The sequence below is a fragment of the Balearica regulorum genome, chromosome 7 (assembly GCF_011004875.1).
Source record: "Balearica regulorum gibbericeps isolate bBalReg1 chromosome 7, bBalReg1.pri, whole genome shotgun sequence".
In the NCBI taxonomy this organism is placed as follows: Eukaryota; Metazoa; Chordata; class Aves; order Gruiformes; family Gruidae; genus Balearica; species Balearica regulorum.
The window spans coordinates 1,584,313-1,607,754 of NC_046190.1; the positions used below are offsets into that span (position 1 = coordinate 1,584,313).

A 23,442-nucleotide genomic window follows, 5' to 3' on the forward strand; every position below is an offset into this window, starting at 1 on the left:
ATAAGGGGGCTTGTTCCTCCTCAGGTTCTAGACTGCTCCAAGAACATCAAGGTGTCCTTGACGTCTTCACTGTGTCTAGTCCACGCACTCCGAACAGCCGAAACCAGTATTTCACAGCTAGAAGTCAGCAGCAGCCAACACTGCTGTCACACGCAGCTGTCCATACATAATTACCCAGAAATATTTCACTATTTCAGACACAAAAGCACCTTCCGAAATAAAACCCTCACTAGTCTCAGCACAGATATCAAGAACTCAAAAGACCTGAAAGCAAAAAATGTTTCTCTTGAAGAGGAATACCCTCCTGCACACACTTGTGAGTACACCTGGGCTGTAGCTGGTTTGATGGTCAGCCCATTATTAGAGCCCTTAATATTTCAGAGCACTACAGGTATTGAAAGGAGGATTAAAAACAAATTAAATCCCCTGAATACAGAAGTGAAGGAGTCATATATTAACACAATGATTTAAATTGCCAAAGTCACAGCCCAGAAAGCAAACCTTTCCATCTAAGCAAAGGAGCACTGACGAGACACCAAAAGACTGGCCTAATCACTATGTTTATTGGCTCGTTTCCACCGTAATTTAAATATGTCCAAAAAGCTACGTTAAAATAGGTTGAACATCTGAAATTAACAATTACTGTACCTACTTAGATAATGAAGATGCATAGTATACGGCTGAAACTCATTAATAACAACTTCCTAATGGTGCATTGGATTGAAGTTTCAATAGTATTTTTCTTGCTCACTAGACATGAAAACAATTATTAAACAGGGACAGAAAATTATTATGCTCCGTACCACAGAGGTATACCCATTAATATTCTCCTAATGAGAGCATCTCCAAAAAAAAGATGCAATTTAGTCCTGTGTAGTACTGCAATGGACAGTGGTGTCATTACTCAATTCTTAAACATCCAGATGCAAGGAATACACAGAAAGAGTGTAGTAACAAACACAAAGTTCTTTAGCATTATATTTTAATTGAATTTGAAGATCTCAACATTTTTGTATCTTCAGTGGAAACACATTGTCATAGGTAGGTCTTGTGAAATATGTAGAGTACATAAGCTGTCTTTACTCCTGATGGGTTCCACAGGGCTAAGTTGTATATTGCTCCAATAGAATCTATACATGAATAATTGTTCCAAGTATTTCAGATTCCATTGACATCCTTTCCCATTAATTTTCTCCTTTCAGAACAGGCAACAATTCACCGCTTTCCTTTAGTTCCTGTAAAGAAACATACACAGCAATTATTCTCCATGTGCACTCCGCAATGACGCTAACAGGATTTCATAGGGACAGGTTATGGATGAGGAAATCGAGTCACTGGCTGTTAAGGGAACACACTAGATGACCCACCGCAAGTTCCTCTTGATCAAGACACTGAAGTTCATAATGTTGCGTTTAAATTCTACTTTGTGTTTCTTTAGTAAGAGAGGAAACTTACTTGGTGAAAAGATACACCTTCAAAAGAATTGCCATCACCTTTACCAGGCAAACCCCTGGTACATCTCCTTCTAGATGTAATTCAAGATATAATTTAGGCAGATGCAAAATTTTACAACATCCAAAATGCCTGCCACGAAATGCAAGAATGACCATCCACTGATGATTTTGTGACTACCACACAGTAAAACAAACAAGACAGTAACAGATTTGTAAGAGTTCTAAACACGAGGCACTTGCCCATATTATCTTGATGATTTAAATTCAAATTATAAGGCTGCTAGCTTACTAAAGAGACAGAGAACATCAGGAAATGGTTTTAAAATAACGTGTTGTGGAGCATATAGTCTTTTTCCACATTTCAAAAGAAACAACTGCTTTAATCTTGTTCCATGTTATGCTACATTACAAAATGCGTTTTGAAATACTGACAACACCATCTATCCACACAAGTTAGTGTGAACTGAATACAGTCCAGCTATGCAAACAGACAAATTATATTTAAATACCAACAAGACAAGAATTTTGCAGCATCTCCGCAATACCCAAGACTGTACTTACTCATCACCGAAATAACCCACACACTTGTTAAATAAATAACATTAAAGTAATCTATATAATTTAAGTAATACCAGTATTTTTAGAACTAAATGAGATTTATTGATTGTATCTTCCCAGGAGTTACAATGTCTGAGGAATTGGCTATAAAACATTCAGACAAGAATAGGCTCAAGAGTATTTGGGGTTTAGAACACTGTGCCTGCTCTGTTACAAAAATCAAAAACCACAGTAACAGATGCAGATCTATTTTTGTTGCTTCAGGGTCTGTTCAAACAACTACAATAAACCTGACTTTCTTCCAGCAATGAGACTGTTTGCTAGGAAAAAACGTCTCTCCCACCTTATTTGAGAAAAGCAATGTCAGAAGTAAAAGTAGGAAGAGAAACCTGTAAAAATGCACCCACGGGGTAAAAATGGTCTTTACAGTAACAGTAACTGACTGCTGTCAGGAAAATACATTTCACTGCTAAATCTTGGCATATGAGAACGCTAGAGATTTAGAGCTCCTTTCAACTGTACGTTGAGCTAATAGAAGTCACAGTAAAAGCAACCAAGTCTTTCGGTTTCAAGATCTAGGGCCACTACACGGGAATTTCTGTATATTATGGGCAGAAAACATTGCTACAGTTTTAAACAAACGGTCCATTTACATCTCAAATTCTCCCATTCCTACCTTAACAATATCCAGCCCTCCAACAAGTTCACCTTTCACATATAATTGAGGATACGTTGGCCAGTTTGAATACGTTTTTAATCCTTGCCGCACCTAAAGGAAACAGGCTTAAATGTAAACTTCAACTTAAGTAAAAGCAACAATGAAATCCTCAATGATGGAAAAAATTACCTCTTCATCCTCCAGTATGTCAAACGTCTCGTAATCAACACTAGACAAAAAAAAAACCAAAACAAAATCATCTACTGTGGAGTTTTGCAATGTAAGACTCTCAAGAATTCAAAATGGGTATGTTGACAAGCTGGCTTCCAAATCACTCCGAATTCACAGGTAATATGAGGTAAAGAGTCAACACCTTATGCACCAAGAACTGTAATGTAAGAGATGTCTAGTTTCACAGGAAACTTCTTATAATGCACAGGTGGTAGCCTAACGCAGTAAAAATTAAGCTGTGTAGCTTAGGCTCTATTTGGCCAAAGTGTGTTCTAAATAATTCTATTCACTATTAGCTTAATTAAAAAAAAAAAAAAAGACACGCAGACATACTTTGGAGATTTTTATTAAGGAGTCAACCAGTTGCAACTATTTCACCATCTTCATACACCACTTGTGTAAAACCATAGCAATAAAATGCCTGTGTAAATTTAATTTCTGGCTGATTCAATGTCTAATATTCTAAAACTGGCACTCTTCAATAACCAGCAAGTATGTAGATTCCTGCAAGTGGACTAGGGCCAGTGACAAGGAACAATGACTTGAGTAACTGCTACTTATTTCCGAGCTGGATATTGGTATACAGTTATGTATCATCTCAAAAACCCATTCTAACATCTAGTAATCAAGACGACTGCTTAACCTCTAACTAGCAGTACAAATGAAACAGGAGTTTATTCAAAGGAAGATGATACTCATCTCTCTCACTGCAGAAAGAACTGCTTTGAAGAGGAAAACTGAGACTAGATGACACGAGGCGCTCCAAGATTAAGGAAACAGATCAAGAGACACCTCTCTAAGAAGAGAAGCTTATCAGAGAGGAAGGATTTCTTTCATGTCAATCACAGAGAAAAAAAAAAGGGGAAAAAATTCAGTGTTGAAATGAACTCCTTAATGCAAGCAAGACAATCAGTATGTAGTAGTGCTAAAGCAGTGTAATATTTGACTTGGTATCAATAGAGTGTAGTAGTGATTTACACTATGGGCTTTTCCATAAAGATACTTTAAAATACTTTTAAACAAAGAAAATTAAGTTTGGAGAAGTCTTCCACTAATATTTTCCAAACTCTTTATTTATAAAATGTAGTTTTTAAAACAGAACTAGCTTCCCAAATTAAATTAAAAAAAAGCAACAACAAAAAACCCCCCAAAACAACCCACACTTACGTACCCAGTATTATTTATGATTTCTATAATTTGCTTGCTGAATCCACATTTTGCCATCTAGAATCCAGAACACACATATGTTAAAACATATACCTGCTATAATTAATCCACAAAATTCCAGGTCCTCAAGCTACACTAAAGCTATTACCAATTAAATGCTAGTAACGACCTTACTAGAAAAGCAATACTGCTAATCTCTTTTTCATTCTTCTTTATATTCTTTCAGCTTTAAACAGTACCGAACATCTCTTTCTTTATATACTCTGCTGAAATAAATGAAAACATTGAGAATATGAAACACTTTCCTCAGTTGTTGTCTGCAATGACATCAGGTGAATCTGTTCTCCAGGTTTGGTGATACTATCTTGAAAACTAGTTAGGCTTGATTATTTTATGAACGTTCAAAAAGCCAAAGCTATAGGTAGGATAGGTATAAATGCCTTATATGCATTTGTAAAACAGATGTGTTTTGAGACATAAGCTACCTTTTACTTACTGTTCTGGAAAGAGCAGCAACCTATGGTCAACTGATAAATAGGCTGCATGTACAGCAGCTCCCAATTGAAATGAATAATTCAAAGTATCTACTGCAAGCTCTTCATACTGACAGCGTAAGGACATAGAACACCTATCATTTTTCTAGACATTGAATTTTTAACCCAGACTATCCCTTCTTATCAGTGATTTCACTCCACCAATAGTAGCTCAAGCAAAATCAAAACATGTTAAGCAACTTGCCCAAACTCTTGCTTTCTTCAGGCAAGACACAGGCTTTAAAGGAGGCAGAAGTGCATCTGTTTAGAAGACCTAAGCCCAGCTGGCCCATCCTCACTGTTTCAGTGAGTCAGCACAACCCACAGGGTTCCAGTGGCTATGAAATGGCTTTGCAGAACAGCCTACTGCACCCTCAAATGCATCTGTTGTTAATACCCACAGGAGGCTCAGGGAACCAATGAGAAAATGAAATGGAAAGACAAGTCCCACAACGGAGCTCAGTCCCTTTCTCTGTATCCCTTTAGAAAAATACCGACTCTCACAACACACAATCGCTAACTGCAATTACTGTTTAGGGTACACCACTCCCATGAAAAGCCTGAGTTCAGCGCCGTTCAAGTAATTTTGACAGAAGAACTGCAATGCCTTGCTGTGCTAAAGGGCACAATTTATCCCCCGGCTACTTTGTTTGAGTATGCAACACAAAGCAACAGACTGACCTTTTGGGTTACAGTCATTGGTTATTATTTTAATCCTAACTGTTAGCAGTTGTCTGTCTTCAGTCACTGTATTTCAGTGAGCAAGATAATTAAGTGCAGCTTAAAGACAGCAGGCATAGACCATTCCATGTATGTGAGAAAGACAGTGGATCATCTATGGTATGTGGCATTATAGTTTAGCCTTAAAAACATCTCGCACCTTATTTTCAATGCAGTTGTGAAAGCATAAAGTCAGAGAAATTAAAAAGGATAGGACACCCAATCCAGTTAGGTCTATGGAGGGAAATCTCAAGAAACGTGTATCCAGAGATAGAGTTTTGGGCCATAGTCAAAGCGTACACCCCAAGTAGGATAGACATCAGGGGCAAGCACTCAGAACACCAGAAGAAAATCAATTATCTGCAAAGATGATCAATAACTAAGACGAAAAGGACACGCAGCCTTCTTCCATTCATTCCGGAACTGTAGATCAATTGACAGACGTCACTGCAGGGCATCAAGTTCCCTGATTTTACTGTAACACAGCTATCAGCATTTTAGCAATATGCTTCCATCAGGTAAAATAGGGACTATATGGCCTATAGAAGCACTGAATAAAAAGACAAATAACTAACTTCTCAGCACCATTAATTTTCATTAAGCAAGGAAAGCAAGCAAAAGAAAGTAATTGTCACTGTTTAAAAAAAAACAGTTTTAAATATAATGTAATATAACTTACTTAAATACAACTTAATCTTACCTGTTTGCTTCCCTTCATAAAAAGCATCACAGGAGCTTTGTTTATCAAGTTTTTAAGCCTACAGAAGGCACAAAAAAGAAAGACATAAACCAGCTCGGTTATTATCCCAAGCTTTGTTACAACGGGAAAACAAGAAGTGGAAAGACAGCAACTCACAGCTTTACCAAAGGCATATAAAGCATTATTATAAGCATTTATATTAATTTAAATTGTTTACAGTGACTCTAGTAAATCAATTTGAACTATTCCGTTACTTTTAGAGCAACAATTTACTTCTCTAGATTGGTCTCTAAGTATCAAGCAGCAATAAGTTTAAGGAGAAACGCCATTTTAGGATATTTCAAATACAGTGTCAGTATTTAGCGACACACTACTTTTTCACATACAGAATATAATACTTCGCATTTCTCATTCTCCACATGTGAATGGCTTTTGCAGAGTAACAGCTGTACCTATTGTACCTATTGTCCATCAGTCATAAGATCTATGGGCTAAGCACTACTGAAATCAGGAGCAGGTCTGGTTTGCCCCACCATGCCTTCTCCACTTCTGGTCTACCCACACTGCCCACCGACACTCCCCTTCTTGCCCTCTCCTTTCAGAGGAGGCTTTCTCTGATGGAAAAAGTTAGCAAAGACTAAACGCAGCAAGGGTAAGCTACAGTAATCTGAGCTGGTTCCCCAGCTGCCAGACTTCCTTTCTGAAACCAAGCTGATTCCCAGAGTCCATTTTCAAGGGTATTTTCAAGCGAAGAAAACACAGTTAATTGATGGGAAGAGATCAAACATTGAGCAAAGGAACATAGTTTAGCATTAAATAGATTGTACTACTGATATTCCTTCATATTATTAAGTCTTAACATTTTTTAGTAACTACCTCATAGGGGCTTTTTTATGAGTAACAACTGGTAGAGCGAATACAGTTTGAAAGAGATGTCAGTTGCTCAGAAGTTAAGTATGAGGTTAGCTATGAAGAAAAACTAATCTGTGTCACAGGGAAAAAACCTTACCAGAAGACAGACCTCAGCAAAGCATCGCATGTTAACCCAAGAAACCCACACCCACTAAAAGATGAAGGGCAAACCAGGCAACAAGCAGGTACTTGTGACTTGTCTGGTGAATTTTTAGCCAGTTTTCCTTCAGGCCACTTCTATATCAAAACTTGATAAAAGTGATAAAAGCTTCACACACCTGTTCAAAAGCTGCTGTTACTCATTTAGGGAGACATTTAGCTATACCAACAATTTTAATCTATTGAAACACATTAGGTACACAGAGGACATTTCACATTACCTTCTTTCCCCAAAAAGACTAAGCAAAGCAAAAAAAGCTACATATAAATTCAATGAAGATTCAGCTTATGCAAGTTTGCAAAAGGGAAGGAAGAGACTGAAGAAAGCTTTCTAAAATAAGTTTTCAAAAGGCCTTACTGAGACAATCTCATCTTCACCTATAATTTAATCTCAAACTGCAAAGTGTAGTGATTGCTTTTCGTGGCCTTGGTGAAACAATTTACTAGTAACAAAAGGTAAACCTCAGCCATAGAACAAATTAGAAAGGAATTATTAAATATGGAACTGTGAAAGTATACTTTATCACCATATCAAAATGACTTGCATTAAATTGTTTCTTCACTGTGCCAAGAAGGCAAAAGAACCAGAACCAGTCACATCTAGAGCACTGTAAAACTTGCTCTTACCATCCTCAGACAGCAAGAGGGAGTCTATGCTAATATATTTGCCTTCAAGGTACAGGCCGCCTTCTCAGTAAACCAGCCCCCCTTTGCCTGTCTTAGTGGCACTATTCACATAAAAACTAGGGGGGAAAAAAGGCACATCTACTAGCATCTTCTCAAACAGAATACTTGTCAGATATCTGGAGCTTGACTGCCTGGGGCACGTCAATTTCAAACAAGAGCGAATCTTCAAATGGGAAGGTTAAAGGAGGACAAATTGCTTTCTAGATACTACATCTGATTCAGGAAGCAACATGCTTCCTACTGATGCAGCATATATTCATGTTGCCAAGGTGAGAGAAAACAGGAACTGAAGGACATGAGTAATTCAAGAAAAATGAGGAGACAAGCCTTGATATTTTCTCCAGTGACATCACCGTTATGAAGTCTATGTCAAATAAAGCTAACAAAAGCTCCTCACGTTTAAAAGATTATCTTCCCAGTTATCTTTAAAGAATAAATTCTTGAAAGAGAGACAAAAAGGAATCTATATATTCCTGCTGTAATTAAAAATTAACAAACTACAAATATAATAAGCAAAGCCTGTTGGAACAGTATAGCTTAATACCTACATAACAGTATAACTTAATATTAAGTGATGCTTACTGTATAGAAAATAGAACATATTAAACTACTGCAGGAGTTCTGTAATTAAGAAAAATCTTGACACATTCCCATAAAGTCGAAGAACAGGAATTTATATAGGAGGTTCCCCCTATGTAAATGAAACCTCAAAAATAGACACTCTTAAAATAATGACAGAATACATCCCACCTGTCCTCCAACTTCTGTGCTTTCGGACAGACCGTGTCCAGTTCTCCAGATGCCTCAAGTTCCTGGCAAGATTGGGGAGAAGAAAAATCAGATGTAAAAAAAAACCAAGAAAAACATGCTTCTGACAACTAACAAGATTAAGAATTTCTCGGTTTCTAACCTTGACAATATCAAGTCCACCTATAAGCTCTCCAGCTACATACAGCTGCGGGTAAGTTGGCCAATTAGAGTATGTTTTCAGTCCCTGACGAACTTCTTCATCAGAAAAAATATCAAAACTGCTAAATGAAATACCATGTTTGTTCAGTATCTCCACCATTTGTTTGCTGAAACCTGCAAACACAAGAAGAGGAATTACATATATTTTAAAACAAAGCGTTCCCATGTCTGTACTAAACCTTACTCATTTTAAAAATGCAATTCTTCTAGATAGTAAGTTCAAAACAGCTCTAGTGTGTTATTCTTTGCTCTATCAATATCCTCAAATATTATAAAGGGGCACAACTCATATTTATTACTGGAATTAGAAAATCACATACATGGACAGTTTGGTAAGTCTGGTGCTTCTCTATTTAGAGCTACACAGTAAGTAACCTTCACCTAAGTGTTTCTCTTGCTCCAATATACAATTAAAGCAAAGTTATGTGCATTCCCTTATTCACACATCACTTTCTCTACCCCGCCATTGCTTCCTCCAGCTACTATTGAACTCCTCCCGCCCCAAACAGGGATGACATTGACACACAGAGTGGGAACCAGGATTTAAACCCACTACTGTGTCACTAGTTTAACTTAAAAACTTGGCTTTTGCAATGTTTTCTACCACTTTTGCTTTAAGAGCATGTCCTTCCCTACTTCGTGGGAAAAGGCAGATTCCTTTTTTCAACTCTGTGTTCACATGCGTAGTTAATATTATTTTACTACCCTTTTGACACTTTCATACCATGTTTTGTTTTCCTTTATGACAGATTTTCATTATATCCTACTCCGACAACACTATCTCAGCTGAAACACTGAATATTACAATGTAAACATCCAGGTTTTAGAAGTTCATTATATGGCCGACCTTCAAAAAAAGTTTCTCCCTTCTGTAGCTAAGCAACTTTTTCCTAAGAAAATCAACACATTATTTGTAAAAAGTTATACGAATAAAAATTTTAACATTATAGAATTTATAGTCTATAATCACCTAAATCTTCTTACACTAGAGAGAAATCCCCACAAAATTTCACTTTCAAACAATTCTCCTTCCACTCTATTACAAATTTACCATTCTTGTTAGAGAGAAACATTAATTTTATTTTTTTAGAAGGTAATTTTTTTTAACAACATTAGTCTCTACAGAAACTCTTCAAGATCACTTCAAAAAAACCCAACACACACCACCCACACCTAGGCTGTACCCATTATGTCAACAAGTCCATTCTTTATAGGGTAGCCTGAAAGAAAACCTCAGACTGATGTTCAAAGTCATCTTCATCCACTGAGCACTGCCACAGAAGCACAAGCGGTTCTCCAGGGAAGACATCAGCCTACTGGATGTTTCATAGTGTGTTACAGATATTTCTTCCGTCAGGAAACAGATAGGTCTGCTGTACTTTGCAACAGAAGGAAGCCAACGACTTGATCTTTAGGACTGATGATCAAACCTTGATTCACAACTCCACTGTTCCTCCACAATCTATTTGCTCTGCTATGAAAATTATGCTAATCAGGAAAAAACGCTAAGTACATTACAACACATTGAAAGATTTGGGGATTTTGCTTCATTTCTAACTCATGGTCTTTATCCTAAAGTATTTCAACACCTGCTACTGGTGCGTTCATGCACATCCATTCTAAGGAAATAGAAGCTTCCCAGACACCACCATCATATGGTTTGCAAAAAGGATCTATGAGAATTTGTCCATAAATCAATGTGATAATAATGTCTGCTTTATATCTTTGCCAACTCATTCTATTTTGGATTCAAATGCCCTTGCAATCCTACCAATTCCCTCAAAGAATTCCAACAAATGCTGGGCAGACAAATGAAAACCTCTATACAACTATTAAAAAAAAAAAAAAAAGAGACAATGCTTAAAGGCTTTAATAAAGGAATACAAAAATAAAGAAGCTTTAAATGGGAAAAAGAATCAAAGTGCCATGGAACAATAACCTTTGATTTCAGCTTGCAAGACCACCTATTAGTTTTTGAAATATGGATTTTTACTACAGCTTTCTGCAGTTTTCATGATCTGCAATTTATTGAGATATGAAGTAGCAGTATTTATACGTATGGCATCTAAGTTGCTTTTCTTTCTACAGCAGAAGTGTTAAGTTCATGTACAGCCTGAAGTAAAACACAGATTCTGAAATTTTTCATACATCTGGGAGTTCATTAGTAAACAGCTAAAGGCTGATTGCTGATGGTTATTCCATCGCCAATATATTAACTCATTGCTACTGTAAGGAACTGAGGGGGGAAAAAAAAAAAGCTTTATTTTAGCTGTAGGCAATTACATGCAAACTAGAAAGATTGATTGGTTGTGTTTCATTTTGAAGGGTTATGGTAGCAGTCTGGAAGTGTTATGCTTAGGGATAAAGTGCCAGAACAGCTTTACTTTCATAACAAAAGATCTAGCTTGAATTTCTGAAGGAATACCATACATGCATTACAGGGAATAATTAAACTGCTAACAAAATGTTTTAAGCGGTTATCTAGATGATCACAAATGCCACTCCAGATTCTACACCAATAAAAACACACTAAATAAATTACAGCATTGGTGAAGCAAATAAACAAATACTAGCACAGTTCAAATTAATTCCCTGAAATAATACAGCGTACGTAGCAATGACCTACAATTGCCAGTAAACACATAGCCGAGGGGACAAACCTTACTTTACACTGTGCTTAGCTAGATTTTCCAATGAAGAAATTACAAACTACAAGAAGATCCTGAAATACACTGCTGGATAGGGTTCCCTCTACTTGCCAACGGCACTAAAGACTCAAGTGCAAGTCTATTATTTGTATCAAAACAGATACAATTCAAAAATATCTTCACCTTTAAACAGGCATAGCTCCCTTTATTTAATTCTATTTTTATTACTCATACTACCGTTGTAACAGATCCATATCATCTTTGACAAAATGTTAAATTACCTTTACCTTGAAAAAGACTTTGTCTATTCTAGGAAGTTTAATGGACCCAACTTACTAACATCTCCCAACTACTGCCAGAAACTACCACAACAGCCTAAAGCAGGCACGTTATTTAACTGCAAAATTAAGAGCTGTAAATTCAGATGATCTCATGCGTTTAACACTTCCAACTTTAATACGTAAGTCTATTTAGTTAAGTACCTCCTGTGCACTTTCCACAGGGTACCAAGGATCAAATGTAAGAACTGAAAGCTTGAAGAAATATCTACTTTTTCATATTAAGACATGCAAATTAGCCTGTGTTATACTCTTAAGTTGCTTTCCATACTGAGTTTATGATGAAGTACCAAGCTTTTTTTTAACCTTGATGCCTCGAGGTCTTCTTTGGTTTGTGTTTTTTGTGCAGTTTTTTAAAGCCTCAAAATTCTCTCCCATCAAAAACTCAAACAGATGAAAAACAGTCACAGAAGCAGCTACATGGGGATGTCTGCACCTGAAACTGCTAACTGAATTTAATACTGAAAATTGTGGTGAGATCTTCCATGGCTGGAACATCAGCAGTGCGTACACACCACAAGGATGTTGGGCAACTATGTGAATACAGCATCAGTAAATTGCCAGACCTGGCGCAAGCACTCGTGGACTCCTGACCAGGCATGAGCAGCACTGCTCGATCTCTTGGCTGCACCTGTCAAGCCCTTACCAGAAGGGAGTCAGAAAGAATAGTTCCATGAGTCCTCATTCCCCCCCTCAAACTGTTTTAAACTCATCGAGTTCACGTGCATCTCTGCCACGATATAGAAACATTTACGAGCAATCTTTCAAGCCTGCGCATGCTGCTGTAATTCACACACAGATGGACAAAACAACTATTTTCATTATTGGTTTTTAGACAGAAGTAACTGAGGTTTTGCATGACAATTTAACATCCTGAGCAGTTGTCATCTCTTTATAGGTTCTGTAAATATATGCCACAGCCCCTTCTCCAGAAGCTTGGCTGTAAGGAGCTAGCTATTGCTAATTCTTTTCTTAATCTCCTGTTACATTTCACAATTCCTTCACCTCTTTGGCCCAGCAATGTGGTTGATATGATTTGCTCCAGGATACAGGTTTGCTTAGCAAAGGAATCCAATCTCAGTCATCCCAGTGCCAGCTACCGTAGAGAAGTAACTAGAAGTTGCAACATTTGATCGGAGACCAATTTTTGGAAGAGAAAGGAGGTAAAAGAAAACAATGCAACTTTTTCTCCTCATTGCTTTTTCCTCCCCTTGGTTTTAGAATTTTATAATTCTGTCTTATTGCCACTATCCCCAGAATAAGCCATTTTCAGTCTTCCCTTTCCACATGAAGTTCTGGAGATAGGAATGGTTGTTTTTCCACGCTATGTTTTGTTCCTTGTTTTTTTCAAGATGGAACATGGGCCTTGTGGAACAAGTGTACATGAAAAAGCAGCCCAGAACTTAGCAGCTAAATGTTCACTTCTCTAAGGTATCGGTAGAAAAAGACTGGTGAGTTAGAAGCAGACTGACAACTGAAGATAAACTTCAAAGGCAGGCCAGGATTACCCCCAAAGGAGACAACCTGGAAAGCGTGTAGTGTTGGTAACGGCCAAAGCGATGCCCCTCAAGCTACACCAGAACAAGAGGGAGCCATCACCAAACAAGAGCTGCCACGAGTGCTGTTTGGTGAGGCAATCTCCATCCTACAGCCGCGTTACTCTTCCGTTTACCTCCTGCAGCTCACCACAGAAGGCCCTACAAGATCAGTTCTGCAACACAACTTTTTGAGACTGCATGTGCAGAAGAATGGCAGCTTCATAGTACTTAAAAATCTTGCCTTTTAACATCTGCTCATGTGCTTTCCATACAGACCAACACTTCACATTAGCTAGGAACCAAGCACTCTAAACTCACACTAAAAGTGAGCAAGAGTTAAGGGAACTAAGTTTAAGAAAAGGCATTTCCTCTGTAGCAGAAACACATGCTACCAGTCTTCCAGTTTTATCAGCTAGGATAGTCTTACTGTCTTTTTCCAAATGGCAACAGAAATCCCAGATGTTAGTCAATTGAGACTCTCTCTTCAGACTCTCTTATGTTTTCAACACATGTAACTTGATGCACAGAATACATCACGAATAAACACTGAGTTATCTCAAGGAAAAGTGCCCTAGTTCAAGGATAGCATTGCACATCATGTATTGGTTAGAAAGCCCCTAATCTCTATGACTCCATTTCCAAAATTTAACCAAGGGAAGAGCGATTCTCTAGCTGCATATAAGCAACATGAAAATACTTTCATCAATACTTCTAGGTGTACAAGACGCTGTTGTGATGTATCTCCACCAAAACCGTGTAAATCTGACAACTAGCCGAAAGCAAGTGCTGTCACACTGAACAGGAACTTCAGAAAATCCTTACCACAGCGAGGTTCTTTGGGAGACCCTTTCATAAACAGCATGCAAGGGGCAGCATTGATGAGTTTCTTCAGACGAACGTTAAGATCTTCTTTTGCACTGTCATTAGAGCCGGCAGAAACGGAACTGCTGGATGCGTGGCGCTGCACTTTTCTGGTCAGCTCTGGGGCATGTGCACCATCTAATCTGTCAACTTTCTGAGAATTCTAAGAAAACCAAAATACAGGCTTGCAAAAAGGATTAAATTCAGAATTGGTACTGTAATAAAAAAAATAGTAAAACCATCATATAAAGATAGATTTTTCAGATGCAGGGTGGATTAGTGTATTGATCTTTTAGTGAGACTTTAGTTCCAAGACTCTTACCATTCTGTTGGCTGGCTACTCTTAATACTAGTGAATTTGCTATTAGAAGAATTTATTAAAGAAAATATTTTGAATTTTATTGTCACAGGCAAGTGTGACCCAAACAGACTTGTAATTTCCACCAAAAGATTATTTACTCGAGTTTTTGCCATGTTGTAGAACTATAGCTAGACAAGGAAACATTACTGAAGATTTTCTGACCCAATACAAGGTACGACAACTAAAATAAGAACTATGTAAGAATCCCAAAGCAATTAAGGAAGCTCTGAAATATTACACAGAAAGTATAGGAACCATTTCTATCTACTTTTTTAGGTTTCACTGGACAGACTTAAATCAGATACATAAGTGTTTCTTCACTTAGAAAGTTCTTAAGTTTCTGCTCTTCTGGTAGCAGTATTAAAAAAGTATACGTCTTAAGAGTCCACATGGAATCCATCTTCTCCTAAATCCATTTTCTCTTACCTTAAAGAATAAGAATGTTGGAACAGAACTAATTCCATACTTTTCAGATACTTCAGGCACAGCTTCAGCTTCCAGCTAAAAAAAAAAAACAAACCCACAAAGATTACTTTTATAATCTTCTTTAAAGTTTGACTGTGGATGTCAATCCTGTCTAGAATGTTCTTCTAGGCATTTTATACATTTAAAAAGGATTTGATGCAGAAGTTTGTGACACATTTGCATTTAAATGAGACTCACTGGGTTGGCGTGTCATCCACTGAGCCTACACAGTGTCAAAACAGGTTCAGAGGTTTTTATTTTGTTGCACATTTCAAAAGATGCCTGGAGGCTACGAATAAAATTTTTGGTGCACTAGTGACCTAGTAAATTTTCAATCATATGCAGCTACTACTATATTGAAATCCATAAATCATTGACCCCAGTTATGTCATGATTACAGTGCTTATTTTCTGCCCACAGCAATTCTTGCTGTTTGCTCTATTGACTAATTTCAAGGGGCAGTACATCATGACTGACATTTGCAGCCTTCTGCAAATTATGAAGAAAAAAGAAGTGTTTCTTCAATAAGCTATTGATGTCTACTAAATTTTATTTTTAACTCCTGCAAGGCTACTGAGTACTGAGTGGCAAGCTTGTTGAGATTACTCATTCTAATTTTATTCAGCATTCAAATGTGCACCTTGAAATTATAGAATGTACTAATCTGCCAAGAAAATCTATCTTTTAATTAATTCAAATTTTGTGATTTTCTGTGCATAGGCTAAAAGCCTACCTGAGTGACAGATCTAGTACAAGGTTGGTTAAGACACTTCCTCTGTAACAACTGCAGTTAATGGTTAAAAAAGTGGTAATACATCTAAATGTTTCAGACAGACACCTTCAATCCAGTGCACAGGAGAAAAAAGCCTTTCAAACTCATATTCCACAAACCATATGGTGAATGAACAAGCATCGAGAGAACTACTTAACAGTTTGTTCCTGCTTGCCCTGTCCATCCTTACGTATTTTAGAAAATACTGTGATTGTTCTCCCTATTAACCAAAATGCAGTGAAGCTCTGAATATTTTAGTATTACAGCATGATTTGTTCCAGCTATATGGGCTCTTAATGAACTCACTAAGAACAGAAGCAACCCAGCAAAATAAGTCAAAACTGACTGAAGTCCAAGCTTCACCTCTATTTCTGTAAATCAGTGCTCCAGCAGGATCAACTGAGAAACTAAAGCTATAAATTGAAAGCTGTAAATACATTCCAATTATCTATTCTCTTTCAAATGGCTAATGATCAAATGACTTCTACATATAATATTAATTTTCTTTTCCAGTAAAGTTTCCTACTTGGATTCTTATGTTCCACTCTGGTGAGGTTCACACATGCAGAAGAACAGCTTTAATTTCATATTTCAGTAACTTGCTCTTATTGGTACAACTTTCCAAAACTTTGTTTCTAACTACTTATGGGTGTAACTTTATGATTTGCAAAGCAGTACGCTAGTCTTGGTCAGCCATCTGTAACCGTCTGATGAGTTAACAGGTTCTGACCAATTAAAAGGCAGACTGGCTATTCTGGAATACAGACCAAAATCCCACAAAGAACTTACAAAATCAAATACATTCCCCATGACAAGCCCCCACAACAAAAAAATGTGCCAAGAAAAGTCACCCAAGTCTTATTTTCTCTAAACAAGGAGACCAGTAACAGCAGGGGGAGGAGGAGATGGGGAAGAGTTGCCATTATCTTAGTTTTGCAACACTTGATCACTTCAGAACCTTGTTATTAAAAAATAAATTTCAGCTGAATAATAAGGCTTATAAATAAATAATATATGAATATGAATAACAAAGAGGCAACTGAGAGTTTTCAAACTTCCTTGGGCCTACTAAAAGCTATAAGCATCTTGAATTTTCAAAATGTTGAATATTAGTCTTTTGAAGCTCTAAGTAATAAATTACTACCATTAAAATAGTTCTGTCCTTCTGTTTTACAGAAAAGTATCAACTGAGAGAGGAATCATTAAAAAAACCCACAAAATCTAAAGGCTGAAAGATATCAAATGAAAATACTCACACACAGCCGGCTGCTCCATTACTCCCTGCCCTCATAATCACTGAAGCGTCTCGTTAACAAGAGAAAGTTGTTTTAAAACGAACAGCACGTTGATGAAGTGCATTCATTTTTCCCTCCACACTGGCTCTCTTACTAGGACATGCAGATGATCTCACAAAAATACAGCATCTCCTTTGCGTTTAGACCATCCAGCACTATATGACTGTCATCTTAGGGTGACAGTGTTGCACAGACTTAAATTTACCTTCCTTTAAACTTCAAATAGATTCCTGGTCATCCTTAGTATCAGACAGAAAATCTCTATGAATTCTGAGATCTATTTAGCCAACCAATAACGTCATGGGAGCAAATGAGATCTCCAGTACACTCGAAAAGGACAGTGTTACCAAATTAATCTCAAATCCAGGGTTAAAAATCATGCTTTAAAAATATGGCTATCTTTAGAACTGAAGGACTGAGACACTGCAGGCACAGAGAAATTTAAAAGCCTGTCCATTAGCTGGAATAGCTAGTGAAAAAAATCCCTCATTGTATCTTCGTAGACTGATTTTTTTTTCCTTTCTTCGAACAGCACAATAAAATGAAGGTGTTATTTAAGCTTGCAGTATCAAGTTTGAAAGATTAACCTACACTTTTCATCCTGCACATTTTTGATGCATCTCTTGCATACGTTCAACTCACATCCTTAAATGTGAAGCTGTACATGAACTTCAAAACCAATTTTACCCATATTTTGTAATACTTCACTCACACTTTGTAATAATGCCTCTCCTTTGTTTAAAACAAGCTCAACTGCCTGACTTACCTTCACAAACGCAACCTGCATGTGTTCTTTCGCTAGTGCTGCCATAACCTCGTTCATTTGAGCACACTGAGGAGCCCATGGTGCCCAAAAGTGGACAACTACAAGGGACCTATAAAAAAAAGAGTAACAGCATTTATTTTTAAAGAATCATGCAACATAAAAATCTGATATGTCATGTCAAAAACCACCACAAACAAAGAAACAAAAAAATTCCCACCACCCATACCACCTTCCTGAGAAAACAGAAAATCAAACAAGTGAAACCAGGAACATTTTCTATGACTTGCATGGAGGAGGACTTTAATGCTTTTTCAGGAAACATTCCAAAACCTGACCAGCATTGTTAAAGTAATGCAATACAAAGAAAAACACCATCTTGTATTTTGATAGTAAAGATGATTCCATGTGAATGTCAGACAGGTAGAAGAACAAGCAGAAACACTAAAGATCAAGTTATACACTACAGGGCGCAGATTTTGAAGCACCTGTCGGCCAAGCACTCAGAATAGCTTCCAGACATCCCGCGTCCCTTCCCAGACATCCCGCGTCCCTTCCCAGGCAAGCTTTCTACCTTCAGAAGCTCTGGGAGCTCCAGGGCTCAGCAGCTTCATGCCACAGGCTGCACCATCGCTTTTCTCCCCTCAGTGCCACTACCGCCTCTCTGCTATTTATCCAGGAACTAAGGTAGTAACTTTTCAAGTCTGCTGGGGCTTTTCTAAAAATAAAGCATTCTTATGCTGAAATGCTATTTCTGCTTTTATTAGCTTCAACTTCTTATTCCTCTTCCAGTTTCAATAAGGTTTCCTTGAATGTTTAGTATTGATTATACACAGCATTTAAAGATGAGGAGCCACATGTGTGAACAGAAATCCCATCAAACCGGGCACCATGAGGTAGTTCTCATGAGCTTAAATGTGCTTCGATGACAACACTGACAAGGTATTTGCATCTAATTTTTAATTCTGTTTTCCAGGTTTGCTGAAGATAAAATCATGAGATAACAGGGGATAAAGAATAAAATGTAAAATGTACTACGTTTAATCTACTTAGAGATATATACATCAACACAACCATACCGTAGAGGCTATTTAGTGTTTTTTATTACTACATGGAACTTCAGTAGAAATGTTAATAGCTGTGCAGGCAGCATAATATTCATATTGGACCAGAAGCTCTGTTATCTGACCATATACTCCAAAAACAGCATTAAATTCAGACACAAAACTTTAAAATTCATGAACTTGATTTTCGAAAGCAATTCAAGAAAATTTTGGTAGAAATATAATAGGATTGCCTCAGGGGTTTTTTTCCCCCATCATGCCATCAGAGCATGTTTCTCCTTTAAAAGGAGATTAGAACTGGTAGAGTTTACAGACTAGTAAAAAATGAAACTACGGAACAAGGCAGTTCTATTTTTCTGCCAGTACCAGCCTTACAAACTTAAACCTGAGCTCAGGAACAGTTCAAGACATCTTCTCCAGGACTGTCATCTGTATAGATTCTTCCAACGCGAAGTCACCACCAGCAACAACCCCGAAGGCAAACTGTCTCTAATTACAAGGAAATAGCTGTTCTCTGAATAGTTCTTTGAACTGATTTCGCTGCTCACAACTGACACTAGCATTTAAACCACAGTAAAAGCTCATTTCAGTGAGTTACTCTTTACCTATAAATGGGATTTGATAGGAACTTCCTGAGAAACCTGAGACCATACCTTACTGCTTAAAGTAAAACCTTAACTGCAAAACTCCGTTTCAGCACGTACGCTTCTACAGCAATGCTCTTTGAGAGGAAATGAAGAGGCAGATTACAGCACAGGTGGCTCATGCAAGAGCTTTATCTGCCCTCACAGCAGATAGGTCTTCCGAATGTTACTGCAGCTGCCAGCTCATACAGACACACTTTAATTAAGATTTTTGAGCCAATGGAGACAAGCACTTGGAATTGCTGTCCCCATGCTGCAGCCGACATTTTCTGCCACAAAGTAATGAGGTGAAAATAATTAGGTAGGTTGGGAGACAGGGGGGAGTGATTTATATGTATGAGAATACCCAGTCACAACAGACAGGAAATTTTAAAATTAAAAAAGCAGCAGCAGTTCGATATTTCAGAAGACAGACCAAGCTCTGATGCAGAGAATTATCAAGAGCTTTGCTTCAGGATTGGCTTTCCTGTACTTGTTCATCATATCCTTCATCTGAAATATCAATTTTGATGACCGCCCCCAATATCATTCTTAATGTACGCACTGTTTACTGACACCATTAAGAGCTCAGAGAAGTTGTTAAAAATGGATCAAGGATGAACAAAAATACTTTTTTTTAAAATCAAGTTTTATGACAAAACAGTCTAATCTACTTAGATCTACTATGGCTTTTCCAATTACAGAGAATGAAGTTGTCAAGCTGTCATTGCAACTGCACAATGCCTGAACATTTAAAAAATAATAATTTTTACTTCTGCTAGACTACAAGAAGGAGAAGATAACACTTCCACTGGCTAAAAACAAATAGTGGTAAAAAAGACAACAGAGAACACAAAAGGAGTACACAAAAGCACCAATAACTAACTTGATGCACTTGCCTTCCACTAACTGAGCGTAGGAATGCATACCCTTCCCCTGCCACCAAGAAGAATTTCACAAGTGCTCAATTTAACTTAGTATGCATAGCAGAACACATCTGATCACATGGATGTCAGCCCATGACAAGTAGAGGAGGAATAATCACATGGTTGTTTAATCCTCGTTCCACCAGAATCCATTCCCTCCTTCCCAACATATAGCTGCAATGCACTAAATTTTTATCTTCACGAAGAGCACACTTTAAATTAATGTGCACCAAGGGCTTTGGGGTGTTTTTTGACAAATTCATTCACAGAACAAGTTTAATTTTGCAATTAGACTCTGAGCACTTTAAACTTGAAAAATAGCAAGAGTAATTCAAAACATTAATACAGGAAGAAAATAAGAGAGTTAGCAAAATAAAGCACGTAAGTGATTCTGAACAAAGTTATTTCTTACATTAGGCCAAGATATTTCTAAAAACTCAACTATTATCTATAAAAGAGGATTGTAACAAAAAGCTTACGACAAGTTCCAAAGTTTCTCTCCCTGCATCATTTTATATTTCACATTTTGGAGGAAAAGCCATGGGCTCACAAATAAAATTAACTTTCTTTAACAGAACGTTTTTAAACTTTAGTAGCAGAAGAAAAATCAGAAAGACACATCACACATTTTCTATGGAGACACAAAAAGCGTAAAGTCTTGTTTCTACAGTGTATTAAAAAAAAAATCGGTTGTAACAGACTCATAAAGTAAAGTACACTTTTAAAACAAAAAGACTGTTGATTGTAGAACCAAAACAGCAAGACATTCTGTGATAGGGATATCCAGAAAATAGTTACTCCATAGGTCACCCTCATTTTGGGCAAGATACAAGTATTTTGTGCGTATTTATAATCTGACAGGCAGCCCAAGTCACTTGGTTTTATAAACTGATTTTTCTAAAACATAATCCAAGTAAAACAACAGATTACAGAGCTATAATAGAAGTGGTTTGATAATTTTGAAAACATTGGCTCAGTTCATCTTTTGCAACTGTAAAAATCTAGATTCATTTCGAAAAAGATTAAACCTTGAAATTTATACTTACCCCAGAACACAAAGATTACTAATTACTTGATGTCAGAACAATTAATTTTCTGAAACGAAAAACTCCTATGAAATTAAGTGTCAACATAAAATGCTGGCAGTTGCACTTGATTAGTGGTAATTCTATTAGTTTGGAAAAATCAGGAAGTCTGTGTGAAAAAAAAAATTAACAGTAAAATTGCATTAGGCCTAGCCTTAAATATTCAGCACATTTTTTGTCTTAAGCTTTTTCTTTCAAGAGAAAAATACTTCCTTGAAGAAACCTTCACCTTTCCCACTTTATTAAGTGAATGTTTAAAACTACTTTCCCCCCCACCACCAAAAAAATATGCATAAAATAATCAAATCTGTTAAAGAGAAAACTGATTCATGTTCTGTGGACAAAGTGAATGCAAGAATTACTCAGGGTTTTGTTGAAAATAACTTCAAAGTATTGTATTTGCTCCTAAAGCCATTTCCATTTCAATATGTCTGTCAGGGAGTGTTTGAGCGTGACTTCCCTTTGGGGTGTCCCCACACAACAATTCTGTTGAAGAATAATTCCAGAAAAGAAAACTGAAAGTCACACAGCAAGTTTCAAAGCATCTAGGTTTTTTTTTTTCTTCTTCCCATAATCAAAACTTTTCCATGTTTCCTTATGCTGTCTTTAAGAATGTGATGCTAGTAGTTTCATCATTCTTTTTAAACCACTCATTTAATCAGCTTTTTCTCATCCATTTAAAGGCCACTTGCTAACACAGCAGTTAAATGACGTGGAAATGTTTTTGACACAGCACTTCATTTCAATGTGGCTTACAAAATCTAGTTAAATACATACTCAGCTAGTGGATTAAAAGACTTAATAATAGTTTCTACAAAGCTCATAACCAAACCTGATTTTCTTCATTAAGGCACCTGAGTACCTGCTCATCGTTAACTACATTAGTAGCTACTGCAACTCGTTCCTATCACACGCACAGTTTTCCCCCATGGGATCCGCGCTCAAGACTTCTAATATCAGACCAAAAGCCGCTGCCCAGTGGCTACAGAGAACCAGTGGTCCCTGCTGAGAGCTACCACAGGAACGAGAGCCCCGTTACTCGTTACTGGAGCATAACACCAGATTAATGAGAAACCAACCCTGCTACATGAGAGGTGAAAAACTTCATTTTGCATTGCTTCTCAGTAAAAGAACCTAATGCTGCTGTTTTCATTGAAAACGTCAGACTGTAATTGTTCATTTTGTTGACATCTTAGGGCTCAAGAGAAAAAAAAAAAAGATTTTAAGTTGCATGAAAGTTCTGTTTTGCATCATTTTCCTGCCAATCTTCCCATCCCTGCAGAAGGTCTGGCAGCTGCAGCAGTCCTCCCCACCTGGACGCCGGAGCTCTCCTAGAGACTCACAAGCTGCGCTAAGGAAACGGGTGCTTAAAGAACACTCTTGCCAAAAAACCGAACCCGCAGTCCTCCTCCAATCTATGGCTTGGTGGGGTTTTGTCTCCCCAAAGGCCTCACTCAGCTCCGAGGCAGCACCGGGCCTGCTCCCCTCAGCGGACACCGGCGGTTCACGGAGCTGGGGCCAAACCCCAAGGCGCCCGTTCCCCACAGGGCCTGACACTCCCCACCCCGCTGGTCGGCGAGGCTCCGCTCCGCTCCCTCCCGCCCCGCCTCACCTGTCCTTCTGCTGCAGCAGCTGCTGGAACTGCTGGGCCGAACCCGCCGCCGCCACCTCCCCCGCCGCCATGGCCGGACCGCCGCCACCGCCGGAAGGGGGAGAGCCGCCGGGTCACGTGGGAGCGAGCCCGCGCATGCGCCAAGCGGCCGCACCCTCTGCGCATCCGCCGTCCGCCCGCGCAGGCGCCGTGGCGGCCCGGTGGCGGCAGGGAGGAAGCGGCAGCCATCTTGGGCCGGGCTGGGCCTCGCCGGGTCGGGCGGCCGCTCCGGAGCTCGGCAGTGCCCGGTGACCGCAGGGCGCGGCAGGAGGGGAACCGCTCTTCAGTTTCACTCCATCTGCTT

General features: G+C 38.1%; 1 protein-coding gene across 1 annotated transcript; it reads right to left on the reverse strand.

The window, feature by feature from the left end:
* Positions 1-965: 965 nt before the first annotated feature.
* Positions 966-23,252, reverse strand: GLRX3 (glutaredoxin 3). The gene is made up of 11 exons (XM_075757588.1): positions 23,100-23,252; positions 17,793-17,901; positions 14,921-14,995; positions 14,095-14,296; positions 8,690-8,862; positions 8,530-8,591; positions 6,022-6,079; positions 4,073-4,125; positions 2,860-2,899; positions 2,689-2,781; positions 966-1,235 (listed from the first exon to the last, which is right to left on the reverse strand). Exons 1-11 carry the CDS (start codon positions 23,168-23,170, stop codon positions 1,185-1,187), a joined length of 987 nt encoding a protein of 328 aa, XP_075613703.1. The 5' UTR covers positions 23,171-23,252; the 3' UTR covers positions 966-1,184.
* Positions 23,253-23,442: the final 190 nt, after the last annotated feature.